The 14,729-nt window shown below is 30.4% G+C and overlaps 1 protein-coding gene across 1 annotated transcript; it reads right to left on the bottom strand.

The window, feature by feature from the left end:
• Nucleotides 1-13,071: 13,071 nt before the first annotated feature.
• Nucleotides 13,072-13,473, bottom strand: LOC130975789 (secreted RxLR effector protein 161-like). Its single transcript, XM_057900525.1, has one exon. It carries the CDS (start codon nt 13,471-13,473, stop codon nt 13,072-13,074), a length of 402 nt encoding a protein of 133 aa, XP_057756508.1.
• Between the last annotated feature and the right edge of the window lie 1,256 nt (nt 13,474-14,729).

Below are 14,729 nucleotides of genomic sequence, written 5' to 3'. Positions count from 1 at the left end.
AGCCGTCGTTGTCGTCGAAAATCGCAAGGGAGGGAAGAGACGCAAGCCACTGCCGCCGCTGACCTCGCTACTACACCTCGCCGCTGCACCTTCCCGTTTTTACTTCTGCTTCGGCTTTTGTATCTTGCTTCGGCCTCTGCTTTATGCTTTTGCGTTTGTTTCTTCTGCTTCTATATCTATTTTTGTTTCTGTTTTTGCTTCTAATTCTAATTTTGATTTGTTATTTTTTTATTTTATTGTTGTTCTGTGTTAATTTTGTTGTTGAATTTGATGTTGTTATTTCTGAATTTGAATAATATGTTATTGTTGGTGTTCTTAAATCTGATTGTTAGCATTTGATGACAGTTAGGGAGGTGGTGGTGGTGATAAAAATGTTGTAGAGTATTTTTTACCGTAAAAATTAAAAGGATAATTTTAATACGGAAAAAAATATTTAAGACTATTCTAAATAAAAAATTATATTAAAGACGATTTCAATTCTAACCCTAAACATTAGAAATCAAAATAATACTTACCCTTAATTTTAATCATTGATTTTGATTTGCATCTAATATAATTGGCTTTATAATGTTACTCAGGTATAATTTTTTATAAAAAGTATTATTTATATATTAAAATTATTATTAAATTCAATTATGTTATATTTATATATAAATATATATATATTATTTAATTTATTTTTAATATATTTTATATTTTAATATATATTTTATATTAATAACAAATTTTAATAATTAATTTTAATGTATATTTAATATAATTAATTTTTTGTATTATATATTTAAATAAATTTGTAAATAAGATAAAATTATCAAAATAGAAAAATAGAAGTAGCAAGTAGCAATTATTTTTTCTATTATTAAACTACGCACACTAAACTATGAAGTGCATGTGGTTGATTTAATAATGATTGTTCCTCAATAATTGCAACAACTACAAACGTCTGTACCATATAACGGGCAAAGGCTAAAAAAAAGTGTTAGGTGCCATTATTTTATATAAAAATATTATTTATATTACTAAATTAATTATTATATATTTATATATAAATATATTTATTTAATTTATTTTTAATATATATTTTATATTAATAATTAATTTTAATAACTAATTTTAATATACATATAATATAATTATATTATAGATATAAAATAAAATTATCTAAAATAAAAAAATTAATAAATTAATAACATAAAAAATTAATTATTTTTAAATTAAGATAATAAAACTCATATAAAATAAAAATTATAAATTAAATTTAATAATAATTAATAATTTATTTTATTATTTTATTAATTTTTTCACTTTACAAATATCTAAATTCATTTACGTTGTATTTGAACTAATATTTTCCAATTGTCGGGTTTTTCATTAAAAATTTTACCCTAAATTTCCCATATAATAAAATGATGTCCTAATAAATGGAAAATATTATCTAATAATATAATAAAATATTCTAAAGTATAGACAATTCATAAAGAAATAGCGATAATATATTTTTTGAAACGTTTGTAAAGTGCGGATCCTAATCATTCCCTTATGGAATTCAATCCCTTATTTAAAACGGCCAAATGTACAATATAATTTTTTTAATGTCAATTATTGTCACTCTAATAAGATTGTGAAAGAATGAAAAAATATTATATATTATTGTTGTATTATAGGAGAATAATGCTATTTATTTATTTATTCAAGCTTGGAAGTTATTGGGGACAACCAAAAAGGTGCAAAGTCATATATGAGCCAATGAGGAGTGGAATTCTCTAGAAACTTAGCCAAAGGTTGTTGAAGGCCATCAAAGGCTTTCTTGAGGTATGGAACTATGTGTTGTGGAATGTCCATCGTAGCCTCAGCATTTTGAGGGAGGTTTTCTACATGAGGCAACGAAAGTTCTATGAGTTCCACAAGAGGTTGAAAATTTGAAGGTAGTTTAGGGAGGCGTTTGATGTTTGTAGGTGTGGAAATGAATGAAACTTTGTGACCCTTTTGAGCTATGAGTTTTGCAAGCTCAAAAAATGGAATTATGTGACCAAAAGCAAGCCATGGAAACATAGCAATGTGAAGCTTCTTGGGTTGGTCAGCCATGGTGATAACAATGATCTTTTGTGTGGTAAGAGCTAATCACAGTGGGGTTTATATTTAGTATTACTGTTGTCATTTGTATATATAGAAGGGGAATTGAGGTGCAACTTTATTTTTTTTTATCAAAAATATTATTTAATTACATAGCAAAATTAATAATTATATATTTATATATAAATATATATAATTTAATTCATTTTTAATAAATATTTTATATATTTAAATATATATTTTATATTCATAGATAATTTTAATTTTTTATTTTTGTTTATATATCTAATATGATTAGCTTTATAATGTTATTTACATATAATTTTTTGTCAAAAATATTATTTATACACTAAAATTATTATCAAAATCAGCTATATTTTATATTTATATATAAGTATAAATATATATTTAATTTATTTTTAATATATATTTTATGTTAATAACTAATTTTAATGGTTAGTTTTAATATAATATTTTTATTATATATTTAAATAAATTTATAAAAAAATAAAATTGTCAAAATAGAAGTAGCAATATTCTTTTTCTATTATTAAACTAAGCACACTAAACTATGAAGTGCATGTGGTTGATATAATAATGATTCTACTTTAGCTGCTATTGGTCATGAATTCACTCTGGATAAGCACATTGATGCCATCTCTGATGGACTAATCCTGTTTCTTTCTTCTGTTATGTCCAAATCTAAAGATATCACACTTTTAAAAGTAGAATTCTTGTTTTTTGGGCATAAAGATATGTTTTTGAGATTTAGAAAAATTAAATCTGGACAAATTCAATCCAATTTTTCTCAAATATCATTTGGTAGAGATTTTAGAAGAGGTTTTTAATCAAGAAGAAAAAGAGGAGTTACTAGAAGTTATGATAGAGGATCACGATTCTAGAAATTTTTTTTTATCAAAATCACAATCTCAATTTTGTGGTAGGTTTGGTCACACAGTCACATTGTAAGTTCATGCTTTTACCAATATAATGACAAAGAGTTTACTTAAAGTAAAATTTGATTCTTACAGAAAGAAAACATACAGACTTAGTAGAACAGTATATCCCTATTTGAATTGATAAGAAAGAGATTTGTTAGCGGATTCCAACTCAAATGAGATCCACGCTTTAAAAAAATAAAAAAATAAGTAGTGGCTTATAACTACGTGTAAAAAAAGAAAAAGTAAACAGGAGAGAGTATCGGAGTCGAAGAGAAGAAGAAATTGAGGAAAAAAGAGCAGTATCATTTTGATTCTATTGAATTGGTAAATTTGTTTTAATTTTTATGAAATTTTAGTATGTTATTTTTGGTATAGAGATAAATATTAAGATATAATTTATTAGTTATATTGCTTTTTTTTATCTAATTTAAGTTACTTACTTTTATAAAGAGTTTATGTTAATTTTATCAGTTTTGATGATTGATTTTAGTTAATTGTTGAGATACCTAAATGCTACTAAAAAAATTGATTGTATACCTATTATTTTAATAGTAAAAAATTTTACTGAATTAAGTTTCATTATTCTTTTATCCATCTTTTAAAGATATTTCATGATAAAAATTTTGGTGTTTGATTATTTAATTTCTGCTATTATATTTGTCATTTAGAATATTTTTAGAATTATCTATTTAATTACACAAATTATAAAAAAATTATTTTTTGATGTTTCTACAGTTAAACAAACTCTTATCTAAATCTTAACAGATTTTAGAGACAAAATTTGGACGGCGAATTTTCGGTGAAATTTTTGACGAATTTCTATTGAAAAGAACAAAATAAATTTTGCCAATTTCTTTTACAAACACAATTATCAGGCAGTGATTCTATTGGTAAATGTGTATGTTTTCTTGTGCTAAATTATTATCCATAGAAAATCCATCAGTATTTTAAGAAGTAAAACACAATATTTTAATTTTTCTTTTTTTAAATAATTTAATCGAATAAATAATTATTTTTTATTATAAAAAATACAGACCGACAAAATTGAGAATTAAAAAATTAAATTAATGTTATATTTATAAAAAAATAAATTTTTTAATAAAAATATTTAATTATTAAACTTTTATTGATACTGTTAAAAACATATTAAATTTTTATTATTTATGTTCCCGTCATGTTTAATCCCTTCAGACATTTAACGCAACTACTTATCCAAAAAGCTAATAAATTATAATTCAAATGACATAATTTTTCCATATTCATATAAGAGTTGTGAGTTCGAATCTCCTTATTTTTAGTTAAAAAAAATATACTTATCCAAAAAAAATTTTTTAACCCAACTGCATTAAATAAACAAAAAAAAGCATTTGTTTGAGGATAAAAATAAGGATATCAGAGTCAGAATAATAAATGTTGAAGAATCGAAGTAGAGTAAGGAAAAAAGTTTTAAAAACAAAAGATTGAAACATCGTCGATGAAAATAGTTGAACACAAAATATAATTATCTAATTCATCTTTGAAAAAGAAAGAAATAGAAAAGGGGATGAAAATAAAATAAAACCTTACATTTAGTGATCATATTAATTTGTCCATACTCAATATTGATACCCATATACTATTCATCAATACTTAATTAATCGATTAGAAAAGGGGATGAAAATAAAATAAAACCTTACATTTAGTGATCATATTAATTTGTCCATACTCAATATTGATACCCATATACTATTCATCAATACTTAATTAATCGATTTGGATTAATTGAATGTTTAATTTATTCGTCCGTTTAAATAAATGTCAAAAATTTAAATTTTGTATTGTATATATAATTTATTGGCTAGCGACAGACTTTTAAATAAAATTTAAATTCACAATAAATTAATTATTGACCAATCAGATTAGTGGACAACCAAAAAAGATTTTAGATTTATAGATACTTAATTAGAGGAGAGAAAGTTGAGATGTTTTGATTTGTTATTAAAATAAAACCCTAAAATATAAGAGTTGGTGCATATAAAACTTTATAATTTGCGTGTGCTCAAGAGTAAATAGCGGATGTGATCCATGATTTGCGTAGATTTTGTGAAAACATAACTCGTGGAAAGAATGCCAATTTTTTATCCATTATTATTGTATTCACAAATCAACCTATCCTTTTCACTAAAGGTGTGGTTAAATTCCAAAAAAAAAGGGCAAAACTTTGGTGATAAGTTTTTATTTTAAGTCATATGTATAATTTTTTTTTAACAATTTAACGTAACAAAATGGAGCGATAAAAAGATAAAGTCACAAACATCAACATCCAACAAAACATAAATAGAAAATTATCTCTAGTATTATTTTTGATATTATTATCAATAATAAAATATTCATATTACTTCTCTTTCTATAATTAGTCAAAAATTTGTGAAAAATCTCTTCTACACCTACTTTCTTAGTTTGTTATTAAAGATTCATCCGTTCTTTTCTAGCCAAATATTTCAAATAACTGCAAAGAAGCATATGAGCCACTTGTTGCGCTCCTCTTTCCTGTTAACGATACATGTCCAACTCTCAAAATGTTCTTTCAGCGAATTCGGAACAGACCACAACTCCTAAAGTCAGATAGTCATTCACACCACACCTATTAAATAAACTCAACTAAAAAACAAGTGATAAATATGTTCAACATTTTTTTTTACACAATACACACATGTTATGACTAATAATTCATAGCCTATGCAATCTTTTTTTAGTATTCACTCTTCCTATTAAAACAAATCAAATAAATAACTCTACTCGTGGCAGAACCAAACATTTTCATATGGCTCTGGTGAAACTATAGCTGGTGATATCTCCTTGGAGTGTTTCTAACTACACCACCTGTATAAAAGAGTTAGTTGAAAAAATGTTTTTCTTGTCAAACTTCCACACAATTTTATCTTCCGTATCACATGCTAGTTTTACAGACCTTAAAGTCTCATGCATTTGATCTACTAATTGCAATTCCCATTGGATTAAATTTTGCATCCACTAAAAGTTCCAAATCCTCTCTAACCCATTCCAAAATCCATAGTTTTCTATGACAGATTCTTTTTGGTTTGAAAACTGTTTTACACTGACAGTGTATCAAAATTAAATAGTTTAATTATTCTGTCAATTTTTATAGTTTCGCCAAATTTTCAATTAGGTTTCTATATTTTTTTTTTTCAATTGAGTTCTTATACCATATCAGATTTTGTAACTAAGTCCCTATCGTGATAAAAATATTAGAATTAACAGAATATTCTGTTAAATTATACAAAATATTCAAACAAGTGTTAGACATATTCATTTTGTTTAATAAAATATTTTATTAATTATTGTAACGTTTTTATCACGATAGAAATTTAATTATAAAATCTGATATGGTATCGAAATCCAATTAAAAAAATATATACAAACATATATATATAATTAAAAATTAAATTAAATTATAAAAATCGATAGAATAATTAAACCAAATTAAATTCATATAATATATAATAATAACTTATTTTTAGTGTGATATAACATTTTTAATTTATAAAACTATACATTAATTTGTCCGCTTCTATTTTTGTCCCTTTATTTTATGATTGATTGCTAATACTATATACTTCAGCCTTAGCTTATTTGAAGCACTACATGGCACTGTTGGATCTTCTGTATCTTGTAAAATTTTCTGATAAGTGAATGTGGCATTTTCTGCTCATCGTATGTATGTATGGTGGTGGATACATGACCACCCTCCCCCACTGCCGCGCCGATGTCTTGTCATCACAGGCACCGTTACATGGCCACCCGTTCACACCATTTTTTTTTTAATTTTGAGTAATATTTTAAGTTAGTTTTAAAATATTTTTTATTGAATGTTTTTGTCGTTAGAAGTGAGTACCCATAATATAATTTATGAGTAATGCTAGGGGCCAGCAATTTTTGTGATTGTTAGCCATCAACTAGCCATCAATGATGATTTGATGGTGTGAGATTGGTGTGAGATTTTATCCAATGGCTCACCTTTCTCTGCTGGTTATATGCTGGCCAAAATTCAATAAAACTGCTGGCCCCCTAGACTTTTCCATTATTTATAACTAGTTGTTTCGATTTAGATATTTAATAAATTGTTAATTGATTGGATTTATTATATTGCTCAACCAATTTCATAAATTAAATTTATCTAAGTCGATTTACCGTAGAATATAAGTTATATAAATGCTATTAAAATGTTGAGTGTTTAGTATAGTGACACTCACAATGATTAAAAAAATATAAACTATATAGATTTTTTTAGTATAATAATCTAATAATACATTTTAAGTTTACACTTTTAAATATTACTAATTATTTAATAATAAAAAATAATAAATTTTATTTACTTTCTAGTATTTTTCTATGTAGGTGAATTACTAAAATTTAAAAAAATATATTTTTATATTACACAATCAATTTCATGAATAAAGAATTAAAACGAAGAATTGTAACATTAGAGATTCTATTTACTAACTTCGATTTTTTAATCAAAACAATAGATTTTTTTTTAACACTACGATGAAGAAATTGATTGGATCTCTACCGATTGTTGCAACTGTAATTATTGCGTAATCAACGATAAATATTAGATATTAAAGAGATGGATAAACAACGAAGAAAAAAAATAGATATTAGGTAGATGGATAAAGATGAACAAAAAGAATGAAAAAATTGATAATCAAAGAGATTGATAAATAATTCCAATTGTAGGATTGAGTAATTGATGATAGATTATTCACCAATTTATAATCTTAATATTAAAGAAAAGATAATATTAGAGTATCTAAATCAAAATAAAAACTTAAAAATCGAAGATAAAATTTTAAAGATAAGATAGATGAATAATAAAATAATAATTTATAAACACGAGCAAAAAAATTTAGAATGGTGTAATATATAACACAGTGCACGGGTAATACAACCAGTCGATTGAATTGTGAAAATCTATATTGATGGTTTCAGTGGCTAAGAGAAGGGGGGTTGAATCTTAGCCCCTTTTTCACCTCAGAACACTTGCTGGTTTTTGAAACAATTTCTGGAGATTTTTTATTTTTGTCTCGTCCCTAGTCACGAGACTTTTTCTTTTTGTCTCGTCACTTGGCACGAGATATTTTGTGGTTTTATCTCCTGTGCAGCAGAAACAGAAAATGGAGTAGAAGAGAAAGAGAATTACACCCAGATATATCCTGGTTCAGCTGCTAAGTGCAGTGCAGCCTACATCCAGTCTCCATCACAAAGATGATGGAATTTCACTATAATCATTCTTGATTACAAGCACTAATTTTCCCTAGGAACTACCCTTCCTATCTGGGACAAGTCCAGAATTCTAAACCCAATCCTGAACTTGACTTGGTCACTGCCAAGCTTTCAACTGTAAAGTGCTAACCCAACTTACAAGGAGATTCCCACAGAATCATGAAACACAACACAGATGTACAAAGGAACTCTAAGGACATCTATGACTTTTTCTTTTAATTTTGCACTCTTTGCCTTTTTTCGCTCTATGGCTTTTTCATACAAACCTCACTGTTTGCCTTTTTTCATGAGACTCAAGACATGATAAAATTAAACAGAAAAATACAAAACAGAATACATTGAAGGAGAAGAAAATATGTTAGCTTAGGTAGCTCTGAGAACACTGTGCCTTGCACTCTCACTCCTTTCTCCTTAAATCAAACCCTGACTGTTCACCCTTACTTATAGGGAGAAGCCTTCAAGGTTGAAACCAAACAAACCAAGCTAATCTCCTTCTTCTTCAAAACAGAACCGGTTCGGCCAGAGAGAGAGAGAGAAGAGATAACCCATGCAAAATCCAACATGTAATTACCTCAGTCCTTCCTTAGTCACCAATCTTCATCAATCCGAGCCCTTCATCTTTTCTTGCTCTCCAAGATGAACTCCTGGCCCTTGATGCTTCATGATGATGATAGCTTCATCTGCTCCTATCTCTGCCTCTTCCATCATGTAGCCACTATAGCTACCTCCTGTGGTGGTTGAGCAAGATCAGAGACAGGCCATTCCTTCAAAGATCTTCTCCTTACTGGCCGAAATCTTCTTCAACCATTTTTGGTATGGAAAAGCCAAGATCTCATCACCAAATCTTACCATAAGTGGTGAAAATCTTAGCCACAGCATACTTTTAGTTTTCTTTTTCTTGCCATCATTTTGATGGTCTTTAGGCATGCTTCTTCTTCTCTATGGTAGCTTGCTATAGCTTCCATGGTTGCTGAATGATATGACCGAAAGAGAAGAGAGGAAAGATGTGAGAGAAGATTGTATTGGAAGAAAATACAATTAAATGAAATTAAACAAATTAATTGAAAAGAAATTGCTTTTACTTCCTTGAGTAGCGTGTAGCATTAATGCTATCAATCATGTCAATGACAATCTCTCTCATACTTCCCATGCATTTATTAACTTCACTTTAATGAGATTTGAATTCCATCACATGGTGAAGCATGAGATCCGTTGGAGGCATTAAGCAATAAAAACATTTGCTTTCCTTCTCAATTGGTTTCGGATCATGCATGAGAGATAATTTGGGCTTATGGTAATGTTTGAATTCTGGCCCAAATAATCACAAATTGCTTCAGCCACTTGATACATGGAACTTTCAACAAGGTTGAATGGTTATAAGCACATTGGGCCTGCAATAGTGATTCAGACTGGCCCAAATAATAACAGTGATTTTAATCAGTTTGTATCAATATTGAATTACAATCAAATTGGGCTTGCAACAATTTTTCTTTTCTGTTCGGCCCAAACAGAAATAAAATCTGCACAGCAAAAATTATTTTATTTAACATATATGGATCAAAATTGAATTAATAATTTGGCTGTTAATAACGTTTGATCATCATCAATTTAAAATAGAGTTTTCCAAACTCATCAATCTCCCCCTTGATGACAAACATTATGAAAAATTAAAATGGAAAGAAATTAAAGATTAGAGTATAGAGTACTCCCTTTGAATATTTGAATTTTTCTCCCTTTCCAATTGTCACATGGCTTCCCCTAAATGTATGCCATTTTTCCAAAGGAAGCTTTATATCTGTAACAATTTGTATCAAGCCTAAGGCAGCAATGTTATTCAACATATTTTATGCAGGATGTTGAATGGCTTGATTTATGAGCAGAATTTGATGATAATCAAAATTCATTTGTTATCAATAATTTGATTTTCTGCTCAAACTCATACAAAACAATTTGATGCAAACAAAAATTGATGATTCCTGAGGTTGCTTTTCAAGCAATTTTGAAAATATTTTCCAATCAGAACAAATTAATCATAGCAAAAAAAGTATTTCTAATCAAGCATGATTATCTCAAACCATAACAACTATCAAACTTCATATATCACAACTTAAAGGAACTGCCAAAAAAAATATTCCTTAATCCAAAAGAGCAACATTTTACCAAGGAAACATAAATAGATCAGATGCATCACAAACATAGCAAATATTTTTCCAAGGTAAATCAACTAAATCACAATAATCAATCAGCAGCAATCATGTTTACCAAGATAGAACAAATGCATCATCAATCATAGCATCACAACAAGATATTGAAACAAAAAACAAGGGAGATCATGAATCCTTAAAAGGATTTCATCCATGTTTTGTTAATTTCAATTTTTCAGCACCATTTTCTCCCCCTTTTTGGCATCAAGGGACATCTGCAAAAAATGACATAGAAAATAAAATATCCAATATACCCAAAGTGATAAAAGTGTATCATCAAGTCATACGTCCAAAAGTATCCAACAAACAAAATAGAGTATTAAATTGAGCCTAAACATGCCAATATCAAATAAAAAAAATTGATTAATCATCAAACAGGTGGAATTTAGATTTATCATCCTCCTCTGTACTATTAGCACCCATTTCTTCCTCATGATTCTGCAACATCAGACTCACCCTCTCTTGACATTTTCCCCATGCCCTTTCATTTTCAAACGCTTATTTTCGGACAGCCTTGTATGAATTCACCATTAATTTAGACATATTAGAAAACTCAGTAAGGATGTCTCTCATGGATTCGGCTGTCTTGGAGTGCTTAGGCCGACTCTCAAAGTCACTATCCGAAGTTGCAGATTTCTTTTCCTTGGTTCCCTTCACAGCTCCACCTCCTTTGATCATAGATACCTTATTTTCTACAGCCTCATTTAGGAGATCAATTTTAAAATATTCAAAAATACTTGTTAAAAATATGCCATAAGGTAGATTCGCCTTTTGGTGCTCTTAACTGATTCCCACATGTGTCTAATCATAAGGTAACCAAATGATATAGGAGTAAAGGTAACAAGAGCAAAAAGTATGATAGAGTCAGAGAAGGTTACTCTGTTATGGGAACCACTTTGAGGGGTCAGGATGTGAGTGATGATCCTGTGGAGCAGAGAGTTTGTAGGACCAAGGGCTTTGTGGGTCGAAGTTGTGCTATCCAAGCCGGATACGTTTTCACAAATGTGTTGCAGAACAATCTTGAATGTGACTCCAACCTGGGAGTCCCACTTCTCAGCCATATATGCTTTTGGCCCCTCCTCTTTATAACCTAGGGCCGTCCCAATAGTCTCAGTATTCAGAGTTATGTGAACCCTCTTAACATAGGAGTGGATGGTGCCATCGATCAACCGCATTTTTGCATAGAATTCACGTACCAAACTAGGGTAGACCAGTTTCTGAATGTGGAGCAGTAGTGTCCATTGAAGAAGTTCAAACAGAGAAGCAATGTTGATCTCTTTGTTGGTGAGTGAGTCGAGATTGACCAAATAGGTGGAACAGAGGTGGCGTTTTTCCAAGACTTCCTTATGGAACTCACAGGATGCGCATGAGTTGAACCTGGCCGGATCAAAGTGGGAGTATGATTTGTGGTACTTGTTTTTGAAATCCAATGACTCTAAGTTTGCTGGCTCCCTGATGTTATTCAATGCAAACCATTTGGTCTTATGAGTACTGCGTCCGGGTGTGGCCTTCTTTGGTGGTGATGGTGGCAGTGATGGTATAGGTGAATTATGGGATTCTTCTTCCTCTTCGATTGGTTCCTTTCCTCTTTCAGATTTTCTCCTTTTAGAGGATTTCTGGGCAATTACTTTTCGCCTCATGGATTCGGTTTGCTTGGTAGGAGGTGAGGGAGACGATGAAGAGGTGGAATGAATGTGTATGTGAGTGTGAGTTTGAGGTGTGGAAGGTTTTTGAGAGAAGAGTATTCTTCCACTTTTTCTAGGGGCGGTTTTCTTTTTCATGATAAAGAAAATGGAGAAGTGGAAGAGGGAGAGTTGAAGAGAACCGAATTGAGTGAGAGAGGAGGGAGGTTAGGGACGCATTAAATGTGGAGTGGAGAGAGAATTGGAGGAAGTTTAATGACCATTAATGGGCGGTTATTAACCAAGAGAGTTTCTCTTTTATTTGAAATAAACTGAAAAGTGGTTTCCTAGAATCAAGGAATTAGATGAAAGAGAAAGATTTGATTTGACAATAACTACTTCCAACAAGATTTGATGAGACAACAAAAAGAGATTGTGATTTACACAAAGAGAAACTAACAAAACGGTCAGGGTGGGGTCAGAGAAATTTGGTGGGGCCCATAAGAATTTATTTCTGCGCAGTCTCCCCCTTGATCACAGCCCTCTCAACACACTCTGATTTTTATCTCCTCCATTCCTACGAGACAAAACTGAGCAGAATCAGAAATTTTACAAGTTAGCAATAGAACTTAAATCGATCATTCCCAAGCTTTTTCCTAAAGAGCAGAATCTGTCTTCACAGAGGGGTTTTGTAAAAATGTCAACAAGTTGTTCTTCAGATTTTATAAATTGAATAACAATAGTACCCTTTTGCACATGTTCTCTAATGAAATGATATTTAATTTCAATGTGCTTGATTCTTAAGTGCAGAACATGATTTTTTGAAATGTTTATAGCACTCATATTATCACAAAATAAGGGTATACTATTGATTTGTAATCTTCCAACTGCGTTTTTAACCAAATTAATTGAGAACAACATGCAGATGCAAAAATATATTCAGTTTCAGCTGTGGATAGGGCCACGGTTGCTTTTTTTGCTTGACCACATGTTGAGTGATCTCCCAAGGAAGCAACACATGCTGGATGTGCTCCTTCTATCCACTCTATCCCCCGCATAATCTACATCACAAAACCCTATTGCACAAAAATTATCAGATTTTGGATACCACAAGCCATAATCACTAGTTCCCTTAATGTATCTAATGATGCGCTTAACGGCTGAAAGATGTGATTCTTTTGGACGAGATTGAAACCTTGAGCATACACCCACACTTTGAACAATATCCGGTCTAGAGGAGGTTAGATACATGAGTGAACCAATCATTCCTCTATACCTTGTTTCATCCACATCTTTCCCATTATCATCATTTTCAAGTTTAGTGTTAGGATGCATTGGTGTTCCCATAGGTTTAGAATATTCTAGGCCAAATTTCTTAATTAATTCTAGTGCATACTTTCCTTGGTGAATAAATGTACCACTAGAAGTTTGTTTAATTTGGAGGCCAAGAAAGAAAGTTAGCTCTCCCATTAAACTCATTTCAAACTCACTAGTCATGAGTTTTCCAAACTCTTCACACAAGGACTCATTGGCCGATCCAAACACAATGTCATCCACATAAACTTGAACTAGGAGAATATCATCATTAGATGCTTTAATAAACAAAGTAGTGTCGGTGGTACCCTTTTAAAATTGATTTTCCAACAAGAAGGCACTAAGCCTTTCATACCAAGCTCTTAGAGCTTGTCTAAGCCCATAAAGAACCTTTGAGAGTTTGAAAACATGCTTTGAAAATTCTTTATCTTCAAAGCCGGGGGGTTGTGCTACAAACACTTCTCTATCAATAAAGCCATTAAGGAAAGCACATTTTACATCCATTTGAAATATTTTAAAACCCTTATGGGCAGCATAGGCAAGAAGCAACCTAATTGCTTCCATTCTAGCTACCGGAGCAAAAGACTCATCGAAATCTATACCTTCTTCTTGATCGTAATCTTGGGCCACTAATCTAGCCTTGTTACGAACAACTTGTCCATCCTAACTAAGTTTATTTTTAAAAACTCACTTAGTACCCGTTACCTTTTTACCATCCGGATGAGGTACTAGTGTCCAAACATCATTCTTGTCGAATTGAGCAAGCTCTTCTTGCATGGCTTTGACCCATGATGGATCTTCAAGAGCTTGTTTCACATTGTTGGACTCCTTTTTTGACAAGAGTGTAAAATTGCTTAGTTCGGATTGCCTTTTGGTTGAGGATCTTGTTGTTACACCTTGAGAGGGATCACCAATGATAAAGTCATGAGGATAACCCCTCATGGACTTCCATTCTCTAGGCTTCCGAAGTGGTGTTGAGCTTTGATGAGCTTCTGTGGTTCTCACTATTTCAGTTTCTCTTGCTGGCTCAGGAGATAAAATGAAAATATCTCCTCCAATCTGATGAGACAAAACTGGACTGGCAGATTATTCATTTTGAGTAGACTTGGGATTTTTTTCACTGGTTTCTTTATTGACAGTATCCTCACAATCTGTATCATCTTCAATCACAGCATTTCCCAATGGCCACTATCTTTCCTTTTCTATCATCACCGAAAGTGACTAGTCCTCCATCATACTCATCAAGCTTTATGAAGAATGTTGTCTTTCCGGTCATGTGCCTAGAACAT

This window comes from Arachis stenosperma, chromosome 4 (genome assembly GCF_014773155.1).
Source record: "Arachis stenosperma cultivar V10309 chromosome 4, arast.V10309.gnm1.PFL2, whole genome shotgun sequence".
NCBI lineage: Eukaryota > Viridiplantae > Streptophyta > Magnoliopsida > Fabales > Fabaceae > Arachis > Arachis stenosperma.
Note: the sequence above shows the minus strand (reverse complement) of the source record. Positions and strands in the feature narration are given on the sequence as shown.